This window comes from Alligator mississippiensis, chromosome 1, assembly GCF_030867095.1.
Source record: "Alligator mississippiensis isolate rAllMis1 chromosome 1, rAllMis1, whole genome shotgun sequence".
Taxonomy (NCBI): Eukaryota; Metazoa; Chordata; order Crocodylia; family Alligatoridae; genus Alligator; species Alligator mississippiensis.
Window position 1 is genome coordinate 365226022 of NC_081824.1, and position 15901 is coordinate 365241922.

At 42.7% G+C, this 15901-nt stretch overlaps 1 protein-coding gene across 2 annotated transcripts in view; it reads left to right on the forward strand.

Annotated features, from left to right (window-relative positions):
* Window positions 1-15901, forward strand: part of SLC15A1 (solute carrier family 15 member 1) — a 55682-nt gene that overhangs the window by 9964 nt on the left and 29817 nt on the right. For both annotated transcript variants that reach the window (XM_014600492.3, XM_059721110.1), the window contains exons 5-10: window positions 2043-2162; window positions 4478-4577; window positions 10023-10113; window positions 11912-11995; window positions 13368-13450; window positions 14490-14576. In XM_014600492.3, coding sequence (XP_014455978.1) covers window positions 2043-2162; window positions 4478-4577; window positions 10023-10113; window positions 11912-11995; window positions 13368-13450; window positions 14490-14576 — 565 coding nt within the window. The remainder of the gene's footprint in view (window positions 1-2042; window positions 2163-4477; window positions 4578-10022; window positions 10114-11911; window positions 11996-13367; window positions 13451-14489; window positions 14577-15901) is intronic.

Genomic DNA, 15901 nt, shown 5'->3' on the forward strand with positions numbered 1-15901 from the left:
GGGCACAGTCAGAAACTATGCAAATCAAGCCATAACACTTCTGCTTCCACTTTGCTCTCTGCTTCTCCTTTTTGTGCCTGTTAAGTGTTTGGAGGATTAGGTCCTAAATCACTGAAAGTCTTATCTCATCAGCTTATACTTTTGTACAGCTTTTCCCTTAAAGTAGCCTCATTGGAAGATGGGTGTTTGCAGAATCGGGGCCCTAGAAACCAGCGCTAATCTTGAAACAAAATCTTTTAAAGTCATTCTTCAAATTTTAATAATTTCCCAAGATGAGATTTGGTTCCTTACACAATCGCATCAAATTTCTAGAGCTGTTTACATCTCTTCCTGGAAATATCAACTGAGTTCAATGGTGCTATACTCTTGCTTAAAGGTGGGAACCTGGGACTTGAGTCAGTTGTGAGAGACCCTTTTTCTTAAATTCTGAACACCAGTTATCCATCTGTCCGTGTGCCCCCCCCTTCCCTGGGTTTAGTTAAAAAATTTAAAAATAAAAAATGGAAGAGGGAGGTTCATGAGGAAGGAAGATGGGCAACTTGTTAATCATTATTATGACTGAGGAGGGGTTAGTTAGTGTACTAGTAATTGTAACTTTATAGGTGAGGCTGGATCCTATAGCCACCCATCCACTGTATGTATACAGAATATCTGTGTGGGAGTACCCTCAGGGACACTCCATACTTGGTTGAACAGGAAGTTCTTGTTTGTGGAAGAAGGCAGATACCATTTTTGTAGTGTGCAAGATGTCCAAATAAACTGTAGCAAGCTGATTATGTAAGCTGTCTCTTATGTAAAAAGCCCTCGCCATTTCTAATATTTGTGCCGCCCAAACTGATGACAACAACAACAAGGCTCTTTTACAGTTGAATCATACAGATGGCCCTCTCATCTGAATGTCTTGCTGACCATTGTTAAAGTTAACAACTAAAATTACTATAAGTGACAGAGTAGTTTTTAGCCCTGGATATTTCAAAGATGTCTGTTTGGGGAAAAGTAGGATCAATTCTAGTGCTATTTGAGATGGCTCCTTGTACTATTTTCTTTTACAACATGAACATCATCTGCTTCCTGATGCACATGGCAGCCTCTCACTGCACATCAGATTTTGTTTCTGTATTTCTGAAACAGAATGTGTGGGGTGTTTTGGAGGTGCCACAAATTCCCATTCACTGAGAAATTTAAGCAGTTCCTTAATGTTAGTCACCTGTTCAAGTCCCAAAAAAGTTAAAAATGTAAGCAAGTCTGATCAACAAGTATAAAAACTTCACCTTAAAGTTATGAGCTAGTTGGTGATAGCACAATGTACATGCACACTTCACTGGCGCCTGGCAACTGAGAAAATCAGGCTTGCTGTTTGCAGCCTGCACCATCCAGGAGCTAGGCTTGAATTTCTCCTTCTGTAGATGTGGAACATACTTTAAGGTGAGGGAACAGGCTAATGGACTAGTCATTATTTCTGGAAATAGCTTGTTGTAGTTCCCATGCTTGGGATGGAAGATGATTTCCTTCCCCATCCCACCTTCTGTTTCAGTTTGGAAATACCAAGAAAATACAAACAGGTAGCATATTTGGAGTACAAATTGCATGTTAATGATAATGTAACATACAACTTAATTTTCACAACATGGTAAATATAACAAAACATCTTTTTAATCTTCGTTTTGTTATTTAAAAGTTAACTACTTAAGCAGTTGGATGCAATGCTCCTACAATGTTTTGTTAATGTACACAATATTTTTTTCTGGTATCTTTGTTGTTTGATTTAATCGGGTAACTAAAATTCCATGATAATATTTCTTTTAAGGAAAGTGATTTTTTTTTTTTTTTTTTTTTTTTTTATTCAAAAAATCCAAAGTGTACCTGACCAGGAATATTGATATTGCAAATTTGCCAAAATATTTAGTGAATAATATACATAGTTAACTCATGTTTGTTCTAACCAGTAATCTTTCTGTGCTCAACCCCTTTGTAAACTAGAAAGAAATCTGAATCAGTTGTGCAGATAAAGACAGATCTATTCTCTCCTCTTCTCACAACAGGACCATTGTCTCCCTGTCCATTGTTTATACCATTGGGCAGGTAGTTATGGCTGTAGGCTCCATAAATGACTTGACAGATTATAACCGGGATGGAACTCCTGATCGCCTCTCGGTGCACATGTAAGTAGCATTACACACTAATGCATGATGAAGCAATTTAGGTCTTTAATGAACTGTCCTTGTTGTCTCTTCAGTAAGAAGCTGATTAAAAGACACTTTTAATTAGGAAGTCATTATGTACATATTATAGAAATCATGCAAAAACATGGCCAAGACTGCTGAGCTTAATTGAAATGAGGGGCAGGGGGGGGAAAAAAAGTGACTTAAGTGTGTTTAGTAAACCTGTGGGGGGGGCGTTTTCCTGAGTTCCTACAGTTTTAGAGTAAAAAAGAATCTGTAACTTGTTGTTCTTAATAGGGTTGGATAGTTGTAGCTGTAAATGATTCAGACCTAGGCAAGAAACAAGGGGTTTTCATTAGTAATATATTTTATTGGGCTACCTTTTACAGTTAAGAGGTAGCAGAAGGTGGGACAGTGGGACCTTTTATAGACTAATTCAGAGGCATACGTTTTCATTACTTATGAAAGCTTATGCTTCTCCGAATTAGTTTTATAAGGTGCCAGTCTGCCCTACCTTCTGCCTAACTACTGAGACCAATACACCTAACACCCTCTCTGGTTGGAGAGATGTTAGACAAGCTTTTGGGCACCAGATTTCTTTATTCAGGTCACAGACAGAAAGAGGTATACTCCAAGTTAAATGTGTGTGAGAAACTAAACTACTACTAGGCTTCAGAATGAACTCTTGTAGAAAAAAGATGGGAACACCTGTGGGAGAATACTTTACTTTACTTTTCAAAGAACAATCACTTCATTTCTGACTGCACAGCCCTTCTGTAGAGCGCCTTAGAATATGGGGCCTGGGAACAAAAGAAATCATAACATTTATTGGACACTAAATGTAGAAAATGGTATCACAACTCCTCTAACTGGTGTCTCCTCTAATCTGGTAATTATACCCCTTTTCCTTTCTGAATGGTCATTCTTTTTATGTAATTAGATTTGTCTATTCAACTGCACTTTTTTTCTCTTGCTTTGGAGCCACTGCTGGTAACTTTTCTCTGCTCCTAGTTGACTGCTGTCCTCTGTTTCTTTAAATCTCTCTTCTTTTGCACATGCGGTTAAACACAGCTATTGTAGTATCTGATGTTTAACTTGGACTGTACCTGCTGCTTTTCCAGACTTGAGGAAGGCAGGGCAGGGTGTTTCATATAAATACTATGATGAAACATTACAGCTAATGAAGTAGGTTGTAGCCTACAAAAGCTTATGCCTATCTAGAGTTGGTCTCTAAGGTGCCGCCCAACCTTCTGCCTGACTTCAGACTAATGTAGTTTACGTACTTGCATACTCCTTGCTGCTTTTAAATTGTTTCTTCCTTTTATCCACTCTTACAGGATGTGTGCAAAACTGAAGTCCTACTGGTCTCACTTGAGGCAGCCACCTGTCAATAGCAGTTGTCTTAATTAAAATGAGATATATGAAAATCTGAGTTCTGCCAGGGGACACTTGGCCAAACAACTCCCTGGATTGAGATTAAAACTGAAAAGTGTGTAGTTTTACTCGCCCTACTGATTTCCTCACTGCATAGGGCCTCTGCAAGAAAGGATCTCTGCTGATACCTTGCTGTACATACTTCTGATTTTAAAGGTAGAATTCTAATAGCTCGGAAGGCATTATTCTAGCAACAATACCACATTCAAATTGCTTCATGAAAAATATATATTTTAGCTTCCAGATAAACTATATAATTATTTGTAAATAACAAGTGCGTGTTAAGAATTTCAAGGAAGAGCATCTTAAGGATAAAATATGGCTTACTACTTCCTTGTACCATAAGTTACCTGTTAATCGGGTTAATGCTGTGCTAGATCCTACATTGCACCTCCCTGAGATGCAGCACAGAAGGCATAAACCAGTATGAGCTGAAGAAAAAATAGTCTGATACTAACTTTCCACTCTCTGGATTCCAAGATACTTGAGTCTTCAGTAGTTCCTAGTACAGGACAGATCAGTACCAGGGCTGCTGTGGTCTGCTCTGAAGTAGAGATCCACTGTAATATGAGCTTTACAATCACTTCCCTTCCTGTTCCCTTAGTATTTCCTTGCATCTCTTGAAGCATGCCCTCCATGCCAGTGCCTGCAGTTGGGGCAATGTAGGGCTGCTTAATTCAGCCCCATGCTGCTACCATTTTGAGGATAAGTGTTCTTTTACTTCATACCAGAGCCTGGTTCTATGACACTGCTGAATGGTAGGACATCCATTAGTTAAACATGCCTTTCTTTAACTCTGTAGCAAGCTTGGACATTCTTCCTCACCCAATATTCCTTTACATGCTCTTAAGAAAACAGAATGATATTTCCCTTTATTGCAGTGCTCTCTCTGTGGTCGGCCTGATCCTGATTGCTTTTGGTACTGGTGGAATCAAACCCTGTGTAGCAGCATTTGGTGGAGATCAGTTTGAAGATGATCAGGTAACAATATGTATGAAGCTAAGTGCAACGCGTGTATATCATAATTAAATAAAATTTAAATATTTAACATAAACAATCATATTTATCTATGTTTTAAGCAATAGATACATGCCTGAAAATAATTTGCATATTTAGATGTGCCCCTTCTTGTAGGAACTAGATATTTGAATAAGAGCTATATTCTTCTCTTGGTGTTTATACCTCTGCTTTGAGCTCTCCTAACAGTACAACTACCTGGGTTGGGGGTTTGTGGGAGGTGTTGCTGATTACTTCAGGTAAAGGGGTGCCAAGAGCTGGGGGATGGGCAGGCCAGGAGTCTTATCCATTCCACAGACTACCTCTAGAGCAGAGTTTCCCAAAGTTTTTATGCCACAGCTCGGCAAACCATGGCCCAACAGTCATAGCTGACCACAGTTGGAATTTCTGGCCAGAAGATCCCTAGATGCTAGGGTCAGAAGGGACCTCAATAGATCATCGAGCCCGACCCCCTGCATAGGCAGGAAAGAGTGCTGGGTCTAGATGACCCCAGCTAGATGCCTATCCAGCCTCCTCTTGAAGACCCCCAGGGTAGGGGAGAGCACCACCTCCCTTGGGAGCCTGTTTCAGACCTTAGCCACTCGAACTGTGAAGAAGTTCTTCCTAATGTCCAGTCTAAATCTGCTCTCTGCTAGCTTGTGGCCATTATTTCTTGTAACCCCCGGGGGCGCCTTGGTGAATAAAACCTCACCAATTCCCTTTTGTGCCCCCGTGATGAACGTGAAGATGGGTAAGGATACCTGCCCCCCCCGGCCGGGGGATGGGTGGGCTAAACCCTGTGCTGATGCAGGCCCTGCAGAAGGAGCTGCAGCCTCTCTGCCTGGCTCTGGTGCGGGCTGCAGTTTGCCAGTCCACAGCCACTTCAGGCTGCAGCAGGGCAGCTGCTGGACCAGGGGATTGAGAACCCCTTCTCTAGAATCTTACCTGCTGCTGTGCTGTGGTCTACCTACCCCAAGTATTGCTACAACAGCAGCTGCAGGAGGCAGCTGAGAGGAGCTGAGGAGGGTCAGCCCAGCCCCACAGGAAGCTGCACAAACAGGCATGCTCTGGGCCCTGGAGTGCAAGTTCCGCATGGGAGTTCACGTGGGAGAGGCACGAGGCTCAAGGTGGCAAGCATGAAAAGAAGTATCGGTGGGACAGCAGTAGCCCAGGCTACTACCTGTGCGATGGTGAGGCACTGCATCCTGAAGACTTTCCACCCCCCACCCCCTGGCACCACTGAGGCCTCTACCCAGATAGAGCCAATGGCTCCAGTCTCCACCCAGATGGAGCACCTGGCTCTCGGCTGTGGGGGCTGCCTGGCATGAATGTAGGCATCTGAGGTTGGGAGCATGGACACCTTCCCTTGTGGGGTATGCTCCACAGTAGAGTCCCTGGAGTGCCAGATAGGGGAGCTCCAGACTGCAGTGCAGATGCTGTGTTATCAGAGATGGCAAAGAGGAGATTGATGCGTACCACCACACTCTTTGCCTGAAGAATGAGGAAGGAAGAGCAAGGAAGGCTAGCAGGATGAGGGTGTACAAGAGGAGCCCCTGTGAAGTCCAGCCAGGGGTTGCTTGGACAAAGGTAGTTTCCAGCCCCAAGGTATCCTGTACCAGGGTCACCACCCCTCTGAAGCTTTAAAACCGATACAAACCTCTCATGATATCAGTAGAGTTGCCAGCTCCAGCACTTGAGGAAGGAAGATGTCTAGCAACCCAAAAAGAGGTGCAGAGTGGTCATTGTGGGAGACTCCTTCTTGAGGGGGACAGGGTGCAATCTGTCACCCCGACCCCTTAGATGGTGAGGTCTGCTGCCTCCCAGGGGCCTGTATATAGAGGATCCCAACATTTATCCAGCCTTCCAACCACTACCTCATGCTCCTCATCCATGTAGGCACAAATGACAGCTTGGAGCAATCCTGGCTGGGTCATGGGTGACTACAGGGCTCTGGGGGCTGGGCTTGGGGTTGGGGGCATAAGTGGTTTTCTTCTTAATCCTCCTGGTTATGGGCCATGGGCACAGGAGGAGGAGATGTATTGAAGAGGTAAACAGAAGACTAAAGCCTTGGTGCCACTGTGAATGCTTTGGCTTCAGCTTCTTTAATCACAGTCTGCACCTTGGGGAGAGTGGCAGCGATCTGCTGGGAAGTGACGGCCTCCACCTCACCCCAACAGGAAAGGAGCTCTTTTCAACCAGATTGGCTGACCTGCTTGATGGGGGATGGGCAGACAACTGTCGGAACAAGCCCAGGAAGAGACGAGCACATAATCAGCAGGTTGGGAAATGCAATCAAACTGACTCCTACCCCAGCCCATGGATGGGACTCTTTCCTAAGCATACAAAGAAGCCTAGGGCTTCTAATGGCAGGCTCAGCTGTATGCTAATGCCAGGAGCATGGGGAACAAACAGGAAGAATTGGCCCTCCTGCTAAGCCATGACAAATATGATCTCATAGGGATAGAAGAGACCTAGTGGGACTCTACCTATGACTGGACCACAGGTATGGATGGCTATACCTAGTACAGGAGAGATTGTGCTGGGAGGAAGGGCAGGGGTGTAGCTCTGTTGGAGCAGTACACTTCCCTAGTAGCTGACAGGCACCCAAGGATGGTGACTTGAAACCCTCTCTGTTTAGAATATGTTTAGATCATATGGTAAAGAGAGAATATGGTAAAGGAGATATCATTGTAGGAGTCTCTCGCAGACCTCCTAACCAGGAGGAAGAGCTTGACTTTGAATTCTCTAGGGAACTAACAGGCTGAATGCTCTAAGTGCATGGTTGTCATAGGTGGCTTCAACCACCCTGACATATCTCATGGGAGGAATATTCAGCCCAATCTGATTGGTTGCATAGCTTCCTTACCTGAATAGAGCTTGTTAGTCTGACTCAAGATGTTCACAGGGTGACACGAGGTGAGGCGCTGCTAGATCTTGTTCTGGCCAAAGGGGATCTAGTGAGCAACTTGAGGACTGAAGGGAAGCTCAGCAACAGTGGTCGCTAATTGATCACCTTCCTTACCCATTGAAAAGCTGGAAAATCAGTCTGCAGAAATCCTCAACTTCAGGAAAGCTGACTTTCACAGGCTCAAGAGGTTGATTGTCAAGGCCCTGAAAGATCATGATCTGACGGGGAAGGGAGTCCAAGATGAGCGGTCGCTCCTTAAGGATGCAATCCTAAAAGCACAAAGGAAGTCCATTCTGGCTCTCAGGAAAGGTAGCAGAAGGGCTGGGGAAACCCCCTTGGCTAAATAGGGAACCCAGTCTTAAAATAAAAGCATATAAGAGTTGAAAGATGGGGAAATACCTCTATGGAGGGTTATGTATCGCTGATCTGCACCTGTAGGGAGCAGACCAGAAAAGCCAAGGCTGATACCAAACACAAGCTGACTACAGGAATTGGGGACAATAAAGTCTTTCTTCAGATTAGATAGGAAATCAAAAGAAAAATAAGGAGAACATTGGACCCCTGCTGAATCAAATGGGGCAGCTGACAACTGATACCCAGGAAAAAGCTAATATCCTCAACGATTACTTTGCATCAGTTTTCCACTAAGGGAATCGCCCTGACTGACGGGGACGCAGGACTACAAGGATATGGGTGACCATATCCACATTTGGTGAAGACCTTGTGAGGGAACATGAAGCTGGACATCCATAGGTTGGCGGGCCTTGATGGGATTCGCCCAAAAGTGCTAAAAGAGTTGGCCAACATCATAGTTTGACCATTGGTGTGGATATTTGAGAACTCACGGTGCTTGGGAGAAGTTCCTAAGACTGGAAGAGGGCCCATGTGGTGCCTATCTTCAAGAAAGGAAAGAAGAAAGATCCAGGGAACTACAGGCCAATCAGTTTGACCTCAAACCCTGGGAAGATCTTGGAAAAAATTATCAAAGAAACCATCAAGAACAGGCTGCAGTAAGTTGCCATTCTGAGACGGCCAACTTGGCTTCATTACAGATAGATCGTGCCTGACCAATCTCATCTCCTTCTATCACTAGGTGACACATCACTTGAATGGCGGGGGAAGAGGTTGATGTCACTTACTTGGATTTCAGAAAATGCCTTTGACTTTGCCATAAGGACATCATGGGAGGCCAAACCAGGGAACTGTGGCCTCAGCAACTTCATGGTCTGATGACTGACTGGGGAACTATCACTCTGAGTCCTACCACTGAGCCAGTTGACAGAACTGAGTCAGCAGGGTGTATGGTGACCAGTGGCATCCCTCAGGGTTCAGTACTTGGACCAGTACGCTTTTTTTTTTTTTTTTAAATATGTTCATTAATGATCTGGATTTGGGTGTCGGAAGTGGACTGGCTAAGTTTGCGTATGACACCAAACTATGGGGAAGCACAGTTACACTGGAGGATAGGCTGGTAATTTAGGCTGACCAGGATAAGCTCACAAGGTGGGCACATATAAACCTGATGACCTTCAACATGGAGAAATGCAAGGTGATCCACCTTGGGGGGAGGGGGGACCCACATCATGCCTATAAACTTGGCAGTGCTTCTCTCGCTAGAACCATGTCCGAAAAAGACTTGGGGATCGTGACTGACCACAAGATGAATATGAGCCACCAATGCACAGCTGGTAAAACAAATAAAGCCCTGGCTTGCATATACTGATGCATCTCAAACAAGACCCAAGATGTCATTCTCCCACTCTATTTGGCCTTGGTGAGGCCACAGCTAGAGTACCACATCCAGTTCTGGGCTCCACAGTTTTAAAAAGGATGTGGAGAAGCACGAGAGTCCAGTGAAGAGCCGCACACATGATCAGAGGTCGAGAGCAGGCCTTATGAGGAGAGGCTGAGGCAAGGGACTCTTCAGCTTGGAAAAGCATAGGCTCAGGGGGAACTTGGTGGCAGCCTATAAGTATAGTAGGGGTGTACATCAGGATCTGGGAGAACACTTGTTCACCAGGCCTCCCCTAGGGAAAATAAGGCCTAATGGTTGCAAACTGCTGGAAGACCACTTTAGACTGGGCATAAGGAAGAACTTCTTTACATCCAAGTCTCCAGATTCTGCTATAGACTCCCCCCAGAAGTGGTGCAAGCACCTACTCTGGATGTGTTCAAGTTGCGTTTGGATGATTATATTGCTGGGGTCATCTGATCCCAGCTGACTCCCTGCCCTTTGGCCAGGGGGCTGGACCAGATGATCTTGCAAGGTCCCTTCCAGTCCTAATGTCTTTGAAATCTATAAGCAGCAGCCCAGGGTCCAGCTGTTTACTGCCATGGTGTGGACTTGCCAGGGGCTAATATTCTCATGCCCCTCTAAGTTGGCTCCTGGGCCTACTGCCCCTCTTGCCCACCTCGCACTATGCTACTGGTTCAAAAATTTGACTGACTCAGATCTTATAATTATGCCAGTAGAGTCTGGTCAGTATTACCATGTTCTAAACAGCTCCTTGTTTTCATTGCAGGAAAAACAAAGAAGTGTGTTCTTCTCTATATTTTATTTGTCCATTAATGCTGGAAGTCTCATATCCACTGTAGTCACCCCAATTCTCAGAGGTAAATCTGCACCATTGTTGCCTATAAAATTGTCTGTCTGTCCTGTTCCCTGTCTGTCTGTTCGATGGTTCTTTGATTTAGGAGCTGTATTGGTAGTTCAAAGTTTTGTTTCTAGCATGGACTTGTTCAAAGTTTTGCATTATTGACATAGCTGATGCTAGTTGGCCTCTTGGCAGTCTGAGAGGTTAAAGTTTGAATAGTTGTGGAGACTCCTTCCCCTCTTGATAGGGAAGAAATTTAGGTTGGAGGTTAGAAGGAACTTTCTGATTTTGTCAGACACTTGACTGGCTTAGTTAGGGATGATCTTGCCTTGAGCAAGTAGCTGGGCTCCTTCCAGCCATACATTCCTATGATCCTAAGTACATGTAAATGGACTATACTATGCTGTAGTGTGGGATACCCTGCCCTTTGGGATGGCTGATTCTCAGATAGGCCAAATATTAAAATCAGAAGTGGCCTGGGGGGTAAGAGGCACATGATCACATCCCCTTCAGAGTTCACTATGCAGTGCACCTCACAGCTGAGCTCACCAACATGTCAGCATGGGCTCTTACCAGAGCCATCACTTTTTTTTTTTTTTTTTTTTTTTGTGCAGCTTTAGAGCCTGGGGGTGAGCGCTACTGCTACTTGCCTCCTCCCCCCCCCCCCCCTTTGTCAAATTCAGCAGCAGAGGAAAAGGGGACAAGTGGTGGTGGCACCCCCACCCTGGACTCTGGAGCTATACAAACAGGGTCAAAGTCCACATTATCGCTATGGTGAGCTTGGAGAGCTACCTGTACATGTGCTGGTTTGCATTCTAATTGGAACACGTCAGAGTAGTCTTGGTTTTTTGGGTTTTTTTGTGTGTTGTTTTGTTTTCTTAATGTGTTTCCTCCATGTTTTAATTAACTTTCTAGCGTGGCCTGACTTGTCATGTGTATAAGCCCCCATGGGTTTAAAAATGGCTGCAAGCATGCATTATCTAAAACTCATTGTGTGTGTGTACACACACACACACACACACACACACACACATATGCCCATGCACTTTCAAAATAAATGTAACTTAAACTGATTAAGAGCGAGGGGGACAAGTTCAGTACAGCATGAAGTGAATGTAAATCCGACTAAGTAAATTAGTGCAATAACCATGGGGAAGTTCATTACTGAATGATTGACAGAGGTTTTTTTTCTGTTACCTACCCCCATAAACTTCTTGCATTTCTAAAGAATGGATCTTCTGAGGCCTTTTTAAGACCTGAATTGGCACCTAAGTGTGGTGTAAATAATGCATGTTAATTTTTAAAAGGGGGTCATGCAATTCAATTTCTCCTCTTTTCCCTTTTTGCTACATCCCCTTCCTGTTCTATCAGCATTACTACGCTGCATCTCCTTCACCTACAGTTGGCAATGCCAGACTGGTGCAGTTCCCACTGCCCCATCACTTTAGGAAGCATCCATTTTTTTTTTTTTTTTAATAACCATCTACATCTCTTAGATGCTTGCATGTCTGTTTCCTACCCCTCCAAACTTATTTTAGGGGGCCTATGAGCTTGGTCCTCTCTTCAGGATTCATTTGGTTGAATTTTGCCTGTTTTAACAAAAGCTTCTTTCCCTGTAAAGAACTCTCTGTGAGAAGCTCATGATGTTCTCTCTTTCTCGAATACAAAAAAACGCCCCATGTTCAGTGCTGATTGCATGTTGACTGAAATATTTACCAGTAACACCTACAGAAATGTTTTCTGTAACAGGACCTTTTCAAAACTTCTTACAAAAGCAAGCAATGTTCTTGCTTACCATCTGTGTGTGTTTGGTTCAGGTGAAGAATGTGGAATTCATACCAAGCAACGGTGTTACCCACTAGCCTTTGGAGTTCCTGCAGCACTCATGGCTGTTGCACTGGGTAAGCTTACCATGAAAATTATTTCATCATCTATATTTTCTTGGGGAAAGAGAACTAAGACTATCTCCTTAAGTGGCATTCAAAGTCAAAGCTGTCTATTTTTTGAGTCCATGATTCTTGGGGTAGAATTTGCATATCAGAAGAATAAAAACAAATATGCAAATATATACATATGCCCTGGGATTACCCATTGTCAACTATGTAATCTGTCAGCAATAATCAGGAGGGTCCCATATATTATTTTGGAAGATTTTAGAATAGAAAGGAAACTGTAGACTCAAATGTAGGTCTGGAAGGCAGGCCCCCTGGATTGTATATTACTAAGCCATCCCTAATAGATATTTGCATGACCTGTCCTTAAACTTCTGATGGCATGAATTCATTGGAATCTGTGGGTACCCTGTTCAGTGCTTCGTGAACCTGAGCAGTAGGAAGTTTTCCATATCTAGCCCAGGGGCGCTCAACTTCTGGCCTGCAGACCAAATACAGCCCACAGCCTTGGAATCCGGCCTGTGGGGCCCTCCATGAGTTGGGAAACGTGATGGCCAAAATCCCTGCTGCCAAAATTCCAAGCCCCACAGGATGGGTCAGAGCTGGGCCACAGCCCATACCTCACATGGCCAGATTGGAGCCAGGCTATACCCCCTTTCCTCTGGGTGGCCAGGTTACACCTGGGCTGTACCCCCTCTTCCCCGCAGGGCCAAGCCATGCCCCCTTCCATAGAGAAGTGGGAGGTCTTGCAAAGCTTCCCTCTTGTATCCAGGATGAGAATGACCATAGAATAGAACTATATTTAGGAAGCAATGCATTGCCCTACTGAAATGTCCTATTGTATGTCATTTAGGTTACATATTCATTGACTTTTTCATACGTAAAACAACTACACCTTAACTGCATATTGCTGAAAGAGCATTTCATCCTTCAGTACTGAGACCAAAGAGCTGAATGGGTCTAATACATTTTTGGAAGTTCCATAAATTATATGAATTGCAGTATCCACTGCACTTACCTCCTAAAATGAAATCTTTAATTAAAAAGTTGCATCAGTTAAACACTGCTGGCCCAAACATTCTCTATTCTTTTGGGTCTTTACTCATGAAATCATCTTCAGTAAGAATGAAGTTCACTACTTGCCTGAGGAAAAATCTTATAAATGAATAATATATTTTTACCAAAAACCCAAGTCAAAATTATGAAGAATATTAGTTTTAATAAAATGATTGAAAGGTATTGACAAAGCATATTAATTGCTGTATAGAATGGTGTTCTTTATAAAAATTTACTTTCTTATCCCTTCATAATTTGTTTTGTATACCAAGGTGTTTTCCACTAATTTCCATCAACCCTGACTTGATATTTTTGTTCATTTCAGTTGTATTCATAGTTGGAAGCAGCATGTACAAGAAAGTTCTACCTCAAGGCAATATAATGGTCCAAGTTTCCAAGTGCATTGCTGTAAGTAATGTCAGGTCACTTGGAAAAGCAGAGCTGAGATTTTCAAATGAAGTTGGTCTTTATGAAGTACAGAATATTAAAATAATTGTTAAATCCTTAAAGCTTGTGATTTGCAAACTAGTTGTTACATTTCTTCCAGAAGTTAAACTTTACATGAACATCATGGTTGGAAAAATTTTAATGTCAAAATAGTGTAACTTTTTCCTATTGGATGAATTTACAAAGTGTGCTTCCATTTTTGTGTGTATATTTATGTAGGGTTGGGGTAAGTGTGTAATGTAAGAGTACAAGTTTATTGATATACTCATATTGGGCTTTTGACTGTCAGTTGGAACTAATATTAATTTTATGTATAAAATAGGGAGGGCAGAACCATTTGTGCATCTCTGATTTGTATGTCTTTCTTGATTTTACTTCTGCCATAAACTTGCATGTTCCAATTTTTGAGAGAATGGGCCAAAGTGTATGTTTTATAATCTGGGTGTTTTTGCATTTTTTTTTTTTTCCCATTTTGATTTTTTTTTTTTAATTGTAGATAAGCCTGTTCACTAAAATACTTTCCAACTCCAGCTCTTGATACAGTAATTGCCATTGACAGCAACCTTTTATTACCTGTTATTGGAGATGGAGACACCGTAGAACCCCCTTGCTATTCAGCTGCATCTGTTAATTGCTTGTTTTCAACAGGCTGATTATCACCATCTCTTCTCTATCCTTACTTGTGCTGTTGGCAATAATTTAGAATGCTGTTCGTCATCCCTCCTCCAATCTGACCATGCAGAACTTAAGGGATATTTCATGTGGGAGGTCCAGTATTTTCCATAAGAAATATTAGCAAAGCTACTTTAATATTTTTGTTCAATGAAGGATTTTTAGGAAAATATAAAAAAAAAAAAAATGAAATCCTGAAAAATGTAACTTGTTTTTAAAGATTCCCTTGGGACAATGTCATTGATTTTTACATCTAAGTATTTGTCATGTCATTTTTGAATGGCAGTTGGCACATTTTAATCAGAATGTACAAATGGTCTCTTCACAGTTTGCTGTTGGAAACAGGTTTCGACATCGCAGCAAGCAATTCCCCAAAAGAGAACATTGGTTGGACTGGGCTAGTGAAAAGTATGATGTGAGTAATTTTTGTGTGTGCATGTGAATTCATGGAGAGACTTGTTTTTTTCCTTTTCCTACTTTTGTTCCATTTGCTTTGGTCACTGGGCACATAATCTCTAAACCGCATACCAGTGCAGCTAAACTATATGTTTGTCTTCACCAATCTTGAGGTAGGTCTCTGACTAAATTTGTCTGCTCAGGTGAGATGTCATGATGGTAGCATGCTTCAATGTAGTGTCTGTCCCTCTCAGAGGAGTCCCAGCTTTGTGCATGATCATGTGCTGCACTGAGGATATGACAATGGGCTGAACAAAAACTTTCTCTTGCAAAAAAGGTACTAGTTAAACTTAGGCATGTCTTAGCAAGTAATTGGCATCATCAGTGTAAATATTATGGTCTTAATATCAGTGTCCCAGCTTCAAAACAAGTGTCAGATGAAGTCCTACATATGTATATGTATTATGTGTACATGCTATAGTGTGTAGCTATAAACAGATGTCACGTTTGCTCCAGGATAAACTACTTTTTTGCAGGACAAAGTGCAATCATTCAGGTGCCCATGTCTGTGGTCCTGGGATAAATCCCAAAAAGGGATAAGAAGTACTAACAGTTTATCCCAGGGCAACACAAAGTACAATTAAATGGTTATCTCGGGACTGCATTGAATCAATAGCAGAAAAACAGCAGTGTATTCGGTTGCTCACTCAACCCTGATTTAGGAGAGGGGGTGTGTGCGCGCGCACACCAATTTCAGGATACTTTGTTCTGGGAGAAATACAGACACAACTTGTCCAGGGACAAATGCAATATCTGTTCTTGGCCTCTGTGTATTATATATAAAAACACTTATAATGGATAAATATATATAAAACCTATATTTACACATGCCACCTGTGTAAATGAGCCACATTATGCTAATGAAGATTGAAGTAAATGTTGTAATTGTCACAATCTACTCTTCTCTGTGGCATAGTGTTCTAGAATCTAAGCTTACATTAAAAATGAGTCTGGTTTCAGTTGGTATAAACTGCAACAAGCCCATTAAATCCAGTGGTCTTGTGACAGTTTACACCAGTGATCTGCCCTAGCACTTCTAGCTCTTGTGCTTAAGATAAGCTTGAAAACTATGAACTAAAATGTTACCAAGGTAGTAATTGGGGCCATCACTACATCTCTCCACTAGCTACACATTGTACTCCATGTTGATTTCAAGATCCTTTTCATAGATTTCATAGACATTTGGGCTGGAAGGGACCTTGGAAGATCGAGTCTAGCCCCCTGCCCCAAGGGCAGGAAGTCAGCAGGGTCATAGGATCCCAGCAAGATAAACATCCACATTTC